Consider the following 12550-nt stretch of genomic DNA (forward strand, 5'->3'; position numbering starts at 1 on the left):
TTAGGCAAAGAAACCCCTTCAAACAATACACATGAAGCAACCTAATTTTACTAAGCTAGATTGCTTATATAGTGATGACCTTATACCTATCTACCAAACATACAATTAATGCACAGTTTGATCCTAACAGGGACTATTTGATCCTAACAGGTGGATGGGGTCTTTTTTTTTTATCAATAAATTCTAATTATATAGGTAATGAGAATCAAAATGAAATAAAAGTTGAACAAATTTTAGTGAAACAGGCCTAATTTCAGACTGATTTGATCTGAAATCTATACAATACACAATCCTCAAATTTAGAGCAAGGTGCAAGAGGATGTATGTTCTACTAGGCAGTAGACAATAAAAAATAAATGTAGAGATAGTGCTGCATGAATGTTAAAAATAATGATATAATGCACAGTTTAAACCAAAAAATGACATGTACTGAAATAATAAAAGGTTTACAAAGTATGCAGCTTGGATGAGACTGAGAAGCAAACGAGTTTCATTTATATTTTGGTAACCCATGCAAGCTGTCAATACAAGCTGACTGCTATCAAATGTGGACCCAGCCAATGACTGAAGTAAAGTAACTGCATCTCCAGCATCCTTTGTTGTTACCAATGCTGGACCTACAAGACACAGTGAAGTGAAATTAAGTTCTGTGAAGATATGTAAGGCTAAAGCATTGCTAGTTTACTTTTTCAAGAACTACTATATATAGTTTGAAACAAAAAATAGTTTTAGCCAGTACCATATAGCTCCATTAAAGCAATTGCAGTTCTAAAGAGCATGACTCGGTTTCCTTCAAAAAGGAGCACATCCCACACTTGAAGAACTGAAATCCAAATAATTACAATAGATCAGAAGAAAGCTCCAACAATAGTGTACAGATGCACATTTGACATTGGCACTTTTGTGAAATAAGTCTAAGCTATTCAACTCAATAGATAGAACATTAAACCTGACCACTTTCCCAAGGAAGCATGTTCACAAAAATGGACAGGAACCATGGTCCAGTAACCCATGCTACCTGCACTCCCAGATAATCAAGATGATTGGCTGCAAAAGAAGTACACACAAGAATATAGCAAGAAATGGAACATTAGAAACAAAATTCACTTGGTGAGTTCAAAGGCAAAAATGAATTAAAATAGTTTACAAACCCAATTTGGGAAACCTCTCCCTCACCAGCTCCTCAAAAACAAGTTGATCCACCTGATACAATGAAAATGTATTTGAATGAATATGAATACAGGTCAAAATGTCTATAATAGTTATTCATGTACATTGTTTAATTTAATCAAGAATATAGAGTAAAGAAACAATACCTGGGATTCTATCATTTCCTCTGAATAATAGCCATCAAAATAATCATCTAAAATGCCCATCAAGGTCCTGGGGAAAACCATAGTTAATGATGAAACAAAAAATTAGTTCACTTTTGTAATGTAAAGCAGCTAAAGATGGTGCATAAGCATAAAGCAAGCAGTGAGGCATTCCTTCAGCGCAACAGTGCTCATCAAACACCGCACCAGTATAATAATGATGCTATATTCATAATTTATTTTGAAAAGTGCACATTCTGTGCATATATATACTCTAGAAATCTACTCATGTAGTTATCTAAGGACATACCAAAAGACATTTTCTTCAGGCATCAAACGTAGCAATAAGCCAACAAAAAAATTCATGGCCTGCAATATAAATTATTTCAACAAGCTAAATCAGTAGGTTATAGATGCCATCAACAAATATCATGTCATGTGAGAAGGCATATAATAAATGACAGACATAAATTATTTAGTTATCCATTTTATAGGACAGATTAATACTATTCATGAATCATACACATCACACGTGTGAAGGGTGCCTGTGTGGCATTAGAGCCCTTTGTTGCTTCAGTTGAGCATGCTATCTTAAAACAGCTCTTGCCTGGTTGAGGTAAGCCACAATGTAGTTCCTAATTCTTCTAATCAATTACAACTTCAACAAAATGTTTGAGAGGATGTGCATACACAAACCTTCTATTAGACTTGGTACGCATTTCAAGCCCAAAGGTCTTTCACAATAGAAGGTCTGTTTTGGATATCAAGTATACTATTTCTATACCACAATGACGCAGATCATCTTCAATTCATTCTCGTTTGCATTAGAGAAACAATCACTGCCACAATAATGAAAAATAAAATCAAACATGGTGCCAAGAAAAGCCATCTGGAGAACTAAGATAAACATAAATTTATTTTCACCAAACTAAACAGTTAACCAAGAAGAATTTAAACTCACCTAAACCCCACTGTCTTAAGCAACATCTTGAGAAGCTCAATGGCCGAGCACTGTTTCTTATAACTATCAGCAAGCACTCTCAGATTCGTTCCTATTTTACAAATGCGTTCTCTCAGCACCTCAGAGAAGTCCTCAACAGAAGCTTCTATGGCACCTTCAAACCCCACGCCCAACAAGATTCGCGCCACCGCCTTCTGTGCCAGCTTCGCCGCTTGCTCAGGCCCAACCACTCTCCCACTCCCCTCACTTCCAAGTTTCCCACGGCCCAAGCTTATCAATAACCTGATTGTACCAGGTTTCAGGGAGTTCAGATTCGACGTACCTGGATTCGGTGGCTTTGGATTGATTCTGCGTGAAATTAAAAGAAAAAGAAAAGAATGTAAGTGAAATAGGAAGAAACAAATTAACGGCGAAAGCGAAAGTGAAAGCGAAGAGGTAGGGTTTTTGTTTGGAGGACCTTAGAGTCATGTTGCGCGTTGTCGAGGGTGAAGTAGACGTCGTCGGCGTGCAATTGAAGGTAGGTAGGGTTGAGGAGGTGGAAGGAGGGGTTAGGGTTGAGGGAGAGAGAGGCGAAGGCTTTGTCGAAGAGGAGGGCGCGGACACGGAATTGGAGAGGGATGTGAGTGGTGGAGCTGATGAAGGAGTCCCAGGCGGAGGCGGAAGAGAGGAAGGGGGCGAAGTTCGCGTTGGTGGAGTCGCCCAGCCATGTTCGCCACACGCCGCACGGAGTTTGGGTGATTGTTGATGATGAGTCTTTGGACCAGTTGGGGTTGGGGTCGTTGAGGGAGGAGGTGGTGGCGCGTGTGGAGAGGGCGCGGAGGGAGGGGGGTGGCGGGGAGGAGGAGGCAGCGGAGGGAGGGGGAGTCCGCGAGGGAGATGCGGCGGAGGAACGAGAGGGCGGAGAGGGAGGGGGTGGCAGCGAAGGGAAGGGGAGGCCACGAGGGAGATGCGGCGGAGGAACGAGAGGGCGGAGAGGGAGGGGGTGGCGGGGAGGAGGAGGCAGCGGAGGGAGGGGGAGGCCGCGAGGGAGATTTGGCGGAGGAACGAGAGGGCTGAGAGGGAGTGAGGAGCAGTGGCTGAGAGGGAGAGGGAGCGGGAGAGGAAGGGGGTTAGGGTTCGGGTTTTGGGGAAGACTAAGTGGCGGAGAGGGAGAGGGAGAGGGATAATGGAAATGCAAAAATATATTTTTAGGGAGAGGGAGCGGGAAAAGTAAAAGAGGGAAAATGATTAAAAAAATTTCAAGAAAGAGTGGTGCCTCTCTTTAGGGTTTAAACTCGTTCCTCTCCTCTTTGTGCGTTTTAAAAATATATTTTTTATTTTGAAAAAAAAACTACCATTTTAACTCCTATAAATAATATGAAATAAATATCTTTAAAATACAAATTTTTTTAAAATTACTACCTTATATTTTTATTAATTAAATTAATATATAAATAATATTTTGAATTTAAACTTGAAAATAATGATTAATATAATTTAATTTAAATGCAAAATCGTAGTATTTCAAATTTAAAATAATAATATATTTATAATAACAATAATAATAGTTCAATTTTGAAATTTTAACAAAATTTTAAAGTTTTATGTACAACACTTTTTCTTTGGATATAGAAAAATGATATTCTCTCTAAATAACTACATAAAATCTTCTAACAAAAACAGAAGATCGAGTAATACCTGTCATATTAATATTCTCTCTAAATGATTTAACACAGCTGGAGGTGTGGTGGCCGGGGAGAGACTGTTGGAACGGTTTAACACAAAAAGAGGTGTGGTGGGCGGGTGAGGGACTGTTAGAATGGTTAAAATTAATTAAATATTTTTATCAAACAAACTCATTCAGATTTTAAATTTATTTACTATCTTTCATAATCAAAAGAAATCCAATATTAATTCAAAAGATAATAAAAATTATAACTAAAATCTTTATAAATTTTCTAATATTACATTTAGTATATATTTAAATTAATTAATTAAATATTTGTATTTAAGAAATTGCTAAAGATTTTAGATTTTTATTTTAAAGTTTTTATTTTATTAAATTAATTAAATTTTATCACTTTTTAATAAAGTGAGTGAATGATAATGAATTAACTAAAATTCAAAAATATATTTTAATTAAAATATTTTTTTGGTTAATACAGTAACTAAAAAGTATTATAATAAATAATTAAACTAAAAAAATAAATTTTATAATGGTTATTTTTTTAATGATGTTAAATTAAATATTTTAATTATTTTACAATAAATTAAATTATAATAATAATAAAATATGTTAATTGATATTTTAAATAAAATATATTAAAATATCATAACCAAAAGAAATCAAGTATTATATCGAAAGATGAATAATTGATTTAGTATGTATATACCTAATTTTATTTAAATTATATATTGAATTTAATTTTTACGTATGAATTTTTTATTACCGAAACAATTAAATTCTTTGTTTAAATATATTTATATTATAAAAAATATAAATTGTTAAGATAATTCTATAAGATATAGTTTAGATATACTAATTTATACTCTCTTAATTTATTGTTTAGTTTCCTTAGTCAGTTTTATCTAAATTCCTAAACTTTAGGGATTGATTATGTTTTATGTCTATTTATTTTATTGTATCCATCAATTCAATAACATGAAAATCATTCAGATTCAAGTACTAAGGAAACTAAAGTAGAAATTAGGAGAGGATAAACTAGTATATCTAAACTATATCTTATAGAATTATCTTAACATAAATATATAACAAAAAACACAATATTTTTTTAAAAATAATGTAATTTACTCTACTCACATACAAAAATTAATAAACGTACAAAGTAATCAAATATAAAGATAATATAATAATTTAATTATTTTACAATAAATTAAATATAAAGATAATAAAATAATTAATATTATAATTACTAGCAAGAAAAAGGCACTTCGTGTCTGCATTGTATTAAAAAAAATTAAAAGAAAAAAAATAAAAAATTACTCATAAAAAAGTAGTTATTAAAAAATAAATAAAGGATAAAATAATTCATGTAAAAATAAAAAGTAAAAGTAATTATTGTAAAAATGATTTATTAGTTTCAAATTCTTAAATTTGATTAAAAAAAATTTTCTAACTTTTTAACATAAAAGGGTATAATGGTCCAAAAAAAAATGGAGACCAAAGTAGTTACTGAAAATTATATTCCCTTTATATATTAGTATAGATATTAAATTTACAATAATATATTGAAATTATATATACTTTTATTTATCTTTTTAAATATTAAACTTGTTGATTTATATAATAAAGTGAAATTTATAAGTCTAAAAATTTGTATACTTTTATTTATCTTTTAATCAATATTAAACTTGTTCCAGACATAGCTGTTGTACCTTAAAATGTGATTCCAGAACAGGCCGTTCTGGATATACATGCTTCTTTTGTTATTTTTCTTATATTTAAATATAAATGTATAATTTTAATATCTCTATGGTTCCTATGAGAAACCTAAGGGAATGCATTTGTAATTGTAAGAGACAATTATATGAGTCAAATGTTTATTGTATGGATTAAAGTGCTCTGTGGGTTCTTAAGAGAACCATGAGAGAAACAAACAAACTATACAAGTTTATATTTTGCTTTTTGATTGTTCTGTTGTATTCTTTGTTGCATGAGATGTATGAATATCTATTTAATTTCACAAATAGATGAGTTTTGATTTGAATTAAACATGTTTGATCTCTTATTTCATTTCAACTTTTGAAATATATATATATTATTTATTTTATATTTTTCAATAAATAACTAAATTAATACTTTTGAAATATATAAAATTAAAAATTATGAAATTAGAAAGATATTTTTTAATAAATAAATAAATTAGTTAATTATTATTTATTTTATATGAATTAACTGAAATTTTGAAATATATTTTTTAAAAAATTAATTTTTTAGTCAATACGGTAATTAAAAAGTATTATAATAAATAATTTTAATTATATTTTATCACGTTTTAATCAAGTGAGTGAATGATAATAAATCAACTAAAATTCTAAAATATATTTTAATTAAAAATAATTTTTTGGTAAATACGGTAAGTAAAAAGTATTATCATAAATAATTAAATTAAAAAAGAATAAATTTTATAATGATTATTTTTTTAATGATATTAAATTAAATATTCTAATTATTTCATAATAAATTAAAATAAAAATATAATAAAATATGTTAACTGATATTTTAAATAAAATATATTAAAATATTATAATGAAAAGAAATTTAATATTAAATGAAAATATTATATAAATCATAACTAAAATTATAATAAATATTTTGATATTAAAGAAATATGTTTTAAAGTTTTATAATAATTATTAGTATTTTAATAATGAATATTTATGAAAATTAATTTTTGTAATATTTTGATTTTTAAGTAGTTAGAACGGGTCGTTCTCAAACTGTAACGGGTCGTTCTAGACTACTAAAATAGCCTATTAAAACTAAAGCAGAACAGGTCGTTCTAACACATAAATTTATGATCAATACGCAAATACATAATGGCCCGTTCCCATAGTGGAACGGGCCGTTCTAATCTAAACTACTAAAATAGTCAGATGTTTATTGTATGGATTATGATGGGTCAAAAAATGTGACTCGGCCCACCCGGGTTGAACCCGTGGTGGGCCGGGTGACCCACCTGACCCACTTACCAACCCATCCCCTAAACCCACTAACAACTCACTTAACTATTTATTATTATATATGCATTATTTTAATAAGATATCATTTTTTTTTATCGATAAAGATATATAAAATCAATGTTAAATAATATGACATTACTATAAATTTATCTATCCAAACCTCTAATAAAATTTAATATTCATGAATAATCACTCTTATGAAAGATTTTTTATTTTTTATTTTTTTAATTTTTTAAAGTTGCACACTTATTAATTTAATTTTAATGTTGTACCCATGATACTTAGTTTAAAAAATTTTACTTTACATTAAATATTATTTTATATTGAAATTTATTTTAAATTATAATTTTTTTAAATAAATAAGGCGGGTTGGTGGGCTGCCCGTTTAGCCCACCAACTCGTCGTGGACCGGGCCGGGCTACAAAATTTTAGATAATAAAATTGGTGGGCTGGGCCGGGTTGCCCCATTTAAAACATGGGTTGAGGTGGGCCGGACCAAACGGGCCGGGTTAGCCCGTTTTGACAGCTCTTGTTCAGGTATATAAAATTAGAAACATATTTTGCAATAAATAACTAAATTAGTTAATTATTATTTATTTTATATTTGTGGATATTATCTTCTTATAGTTATTTTAATGACTTTTATAGAATGTTTTAAAGTATCAGTTATTGGTCATGTAATCGATTACCAGTGCATGTTTGCTAGTCCTGATATATGTAATCGATTACGGAGAAGTGTAATCGATTACCAGTGCTTATCCACTTATCTCGGCATAGTGTAATCGATTATCGGCTACTGTAATCGATTACCAGTGCCAAAATGCAAAAGAACTCAAAAGGGTGTAATCGATTACCATAGTCATGTAATCGATTACCAGTGCCAAAAATGTAAAGGATCTGAAAAGGGTGTAATCGATTACCATAGTCAGGTAATCGATTACGCGACTCCTCTGCACTTAAAAAAGTGCAGTTCGTCTTCTTCCTCACGAAAGAAAAAGATTATGTTATTCAATTTTTGTTATTTGTGTTATGATATGTGGGGTAGAGGGTGTCACACAAATGATATATATTTATTATTAATAAATACATAAAATATATATATATATATTTATAATATTATTCATAAATTAATATCAATAATATTATTAGTATATTTGTATATAAACTAATAATTTGATAAATATAACTTATTATATATTAATATAGTTTTACAAAAATATAAATATACATATCTTATCTACTATATTTATATTTTTGTAAAAGTATATTAATATATACTAAGTTATATTTATCAAATTATCAATTTATCTATAAATATACTAAAAATATTATTGATATTAATTTATTAGCAATATTAAATTATTAATAATATATAAGTTTTATTTATTTAGTAATAAAATATATATCATTTGTTACACTAATAAAAATTATAGTATATGTTAACTTAAATAAGCAAATAATGGTATAATTTTAAATTATTATTATTATTATATATATATATATATACATATATTAAAATTTTAAATTTTTAATGAGAGAGATTCAAATTGCACAATTATGATTTTTGAGAGACTAAAATTGTTCAATTAAAAATTAAAGGACTAAAATTGGACAATTACAATTCTTTAGGGACTAAAATTATCCAATTAAAATCTTAGGGATCAAAATTGCACAATTACAATACTTGAGGGATCAAAAATGTAATTAAGGCAAAATTAAATTAATATTTTTTTTATTATTTTCACAAGTTTTTTTTAAAATATTTTTAATGAATGTCTTAGTTTCTTATGTTCAAAATTGACAATTTTTTATTTAATTAAATGAATTTCATAATTTTTTCAGTCCTTTAATGAAATAAAATATTTTTAATTTTATTATTTTAAAAAAAAATTAACATATTTTCTTTAATTATGCATAATTCTTAAATATAAAAGTTTCATAAATAAAATTTAATATTTTGAGAGGGAATAATTTGTCACAAATTTTTTCACAAAATATTTTAACCTATTTGTGACGGAATTTTGAGAGGGAAAAATCCGTCACTAAATTTTTTCATTTTAGTGACGAAATCTGTGACGGATTTTTTAGAGACGAAGCCCATTCCGTCACAAAATCCGTCACAAACATTTTTTTTAATTTAGTGATGAAATTTGTGACGGATTTTTAGAGACGGAAATTTTTCCGTCACAAATCTGTTTTTTTTATTCAGTGACGAAATTTGTGACGGATTTTTAGAGACGGGATATATTCCGTCACAAAATCCGTCACAAAAGTCATTAAATTCTTGTCCGTCACAAAACTTAAAAATCCCTCACAAAATCCGTCACTATTTGCGATGCTATTTTTTCCGTCACAAAATTCATCACAAATATTAATTTTTCTAGTAGTGATAATAGAATCTATATTACACATTCATTCAATTAATCATCAATTCATCAAAACATGAAGTCAACACTACACACTTCATCATATTAGAACTCATGCAATAATAACAACTCATGACAGATATCAATGCATATCAATCATCTAATGCATCGTCACGCATATACCTAGGAGATCTCCCAAACAGCAGAGCAGTATAAGTGACATCCCAATCCTACCGAAACTATCCCAACTGTTTTCACGCCCAATGCACCCGCTCGGTCACAGCTAAACAGGATATAAATCCTCATTCAGGTTTACTTAGATGATGTCACTTACACACTTGGAAGTCTGGTTCCACCGTCAAGTATAGTATAGTTGGGTACAAGCTTACCATGACCTTGACATGCATTACCAAGTCACTTGTGGAGTTCACCCACCGACTATCCACAAGGAACCACGCACCTTCCCTAGTACTTGGTTAAAGGAATAACCCTCAACCTCATACCTCGTGTAACGACCCACCCTAGGCCGTCACATCAATAACCAACCAAAATAAAATATATAAAAATAAAGAAAATAGAGCAAAAGCCAGCTACGCTAGAGTGTAATTATACAATAACATATAAATTGTTTCCAAAATATATAATATAATCTGCTATAGCAGAGTCATCATCCTTAGTAAAGTTATACAGTAATCCAAAAGATAATATAATATAGACACCCTAGGTGCTGGTCAAGTTCTAAACCTTGCTACTACTCAAAGCAGCTATCAGAAGACTCCTTGCTAACCCAAAGCCTCACACCTGATCTGCTCCCCCACAAAGTGAGATCATCACAGTCCAAACCACATGGAAACATGCAAGGGTTAGCACATATAAAACCAACCATAGTACATGATAAAATATCATTAAACAGATATTTATCCAATATATATATATATCCGCACCAAGGAAATAAACCTTATAAATAGTTATTTCCATGCCAAATATAAATCAAATCTAAAATCCAATGCATACAATCCACACCATTTGTATACATATTCCACATCCAGAAACAAAGTCACACCACTGTATAATTATTCCATGATCTCACACCAACATATCCTCACAATGTTGGCCTCAACACCATCCACCAAGTGTTGACACGCACGCTGAAACATATCAGCAACCCAGGAATCACACCTGACCTCTCATGGAATTATACAGCTGGAATTACGTCGTCACGTAACCCTGGTGATCATGGCCACTTCATCCATCGGTATGACTCGGCCTGGCCCCCATACCGGTAGCAAATAGAATACTTAAAGGAGTACTTCAGAATCCACCTAACATCTGAAGTGGTTTATCATATAACCTTTGGAAAAGTTCCACATTGGAATCCTCACCATGGGATTCCCAATTTCATATTTTTCCAAAGATTATATCCTGATCTCACCAAGAGATCTAATCCATACCATAACCTTACTCCTTTAAGTCCTATTTACTTTTCCAAACCACATACACAGCATATTCCATAATCAAACATAACCATAACCATGCCAATTTGTCAATATAATAATAATATAAATATCCAAAACAACCATCAATTGATCCAAATTATACTATATGAAATGAAAATCTCCACATAAAATAGCATATTAAAATTATACTATTCCTATCATGGTCATACGCACTAGATTAATTTTATAAGCACTACCCTTACTTAGCATACTAGATTAATTTTATAAATGCCACCCTTACTTGTATAAACCTGAACTGAAACTCGGGCAGAACCTCCTCCTCTCTCTCCTCTTTTCTTTCTCCTGGCAGAACCTCCTCTACTGGATTCCTCTTCCTCTCTTTCCTCTTTTCTTTCCCCTCTTCTCTCTTTCTCTCTCTAGGAATTCTTCTTTCTCAAGGCATACATTTCCAACACCCCAAGGCCCCTATTTATAGCAAATTTTCGCCACCTAACCAGAACGGCCCGTTCCGAAAACGGAACGCCCGTTCTGAACCCTTCAGAACAACGTAAAATTTTCGACTGGAACGGCCCCGGAACGGCCCGTTTCGAAACCCAGCAGAACGGCCCGTTCTCCTTTCGGAACGGCCCGTTCTGCAAGGAGAACGCCCAGTTCTCCAAGCAGAACGGCCCGTTCTGCAAGGGGAACGCCCCGTTCTCCAAGCAGAACGGCCCGTTCTCCTTTGGAGAACGGCCCGTTCCGGCCCTGTTCTGCACAAACACAGAACACGCATTTTTATCTTTTGGAACGGCCCGTTCCGCTTTTGGAATAGCCCGTTCCAAAATCCGAAAATGCCCCAAAAATTTAATAAAATTACGAAAATGCCACCGATAATTACTAAAATGCCATCCAATAATAAAATTACAAAAATACCCCTATACCTTTGAAAATTTACGAAAATGCCATAATAATAAAATGGGTATTACAATTCTCTCCAACAACAAAAATTTTCGTCCTCGAAAATTCACTTACTCTAAAAGAGATATGGGTATTGATCCTTCATCCTTTCCTCCAACTCCCAAGTAGCTTCATTAGTAATCGCATCCCAAATAACTTTCACCAAATTGATAGATTTACCTCGCAACTGTTTAACTTTCTTATCTGCCACTGAAACTGGCTGTTTCTCAAAAGTTAAATTTTCCTTAACTTGTACTGCCTCTGATTCCAAGACATGACTTGGATCGTGAATATATTTCCTCAGTTGTGAAACATGGAACACATCATGCAGATTAGAAAGGAATGGAGGTAATGCAATCTGATATGCCACTGGTCCAATCCTCTTGAGAATTTGATACGGTCCAATAAACTTAGGATTCAATTTCTTAGCTTTGATAGCTCTTCCCACACCTGTGGTAGGAGTTACTTTCAAAAACACATGTTCTCCTTCTGAAAATTCCAAAGGTTTCCTCCTTTTGTCTGCATAAGACTTTTGCCGACTCTGAGCAGCTCTCATTCTTTCCTGAATTTGTTTCACCTTTTCAGTAGTCTGTAAGATGATCTCTGGCCCCACCATCACTGATTCTCCCTCTTTAAACCAACACAAAGGTGTTCGACATTTCCTCCCATACAGAGCCTCAAACGGTGCCATTCTTATACTTGCATGAAAACTGTTATTATAAGTGAACTCGACCAAAGGCAACATCTCTTCCCAATTCCCTAGATGATCCAAAATACAAGCCCTCAACAAGTCCTCCAAAGATTGGATAGTCCTCTCAGACTGCCCATCAGTTT

The 12550-nt window shown here is 31.7% G+C and overlaps 2 protein-coding genes across 2 annotated transcripts; both read right to left on the minus strand.

Annotated features, from left to right (window-relative positions):
• Positions 1-243: 243 nt before the first annotated feature.
• Positions 244-1406, minus strand: LOC145953884 (uncharacterized). Its single transcript, XM_083067669.1, has 5 exons — positions 1317-1406; positions 1152-1203; positions 955-1047; positions 740-823; positions 244-617 (listed from the first exon to the last, which is right to left on the minus strand). The coding sequence occupies exons 1-5, from the start codon at positions 1395-1397 to the stop codon at positions 382-384; spliced, it is 546 nt and encodes a 181-aa protein (XP_082923795.1). The 5' UTR covers positions 1398-1406; the 3' UTR covers positions 244-381.
• Positions 1407-1823: 417 nt separating this feature from the next.
• On the minus strand, positions 1824-2924 carry LOC145953885 (uncharacterized). The gene is made up of 3 exons (XM_083067670.1): positions 2732-2924; positions 2275-2622; positions 1824-2152 (listed from the first exon to the last, which is right to left on the minus strand). Exons 1-3 carry the CDS (start codon positions 2740-2742, stop codon positions 2092-2094), a joined length of 420 nt encoding a protein of 139 aa, XP_082923796.1. The 5' UTR covers positions 2743-2924; the 3' UTR covers positions 1824-2091.
• Positions 2925-12550: the final 9626 nt, after the last annotated feature.

Source organism: Cajanus cajan, chromosome 1 (genome assembly GCF_000230855.2).
Source record: "Cajanus cajan strain Asha chromosome 1, NIPB_CcT2T_4, whole genome shotgun sequence".
Lineage (NCBI taxonomy): Eukaryota > Viridiplantae > Streptophyta > Magnoliopsida > Fabales > Fabaceae > Cajanus > Cajanus cajan.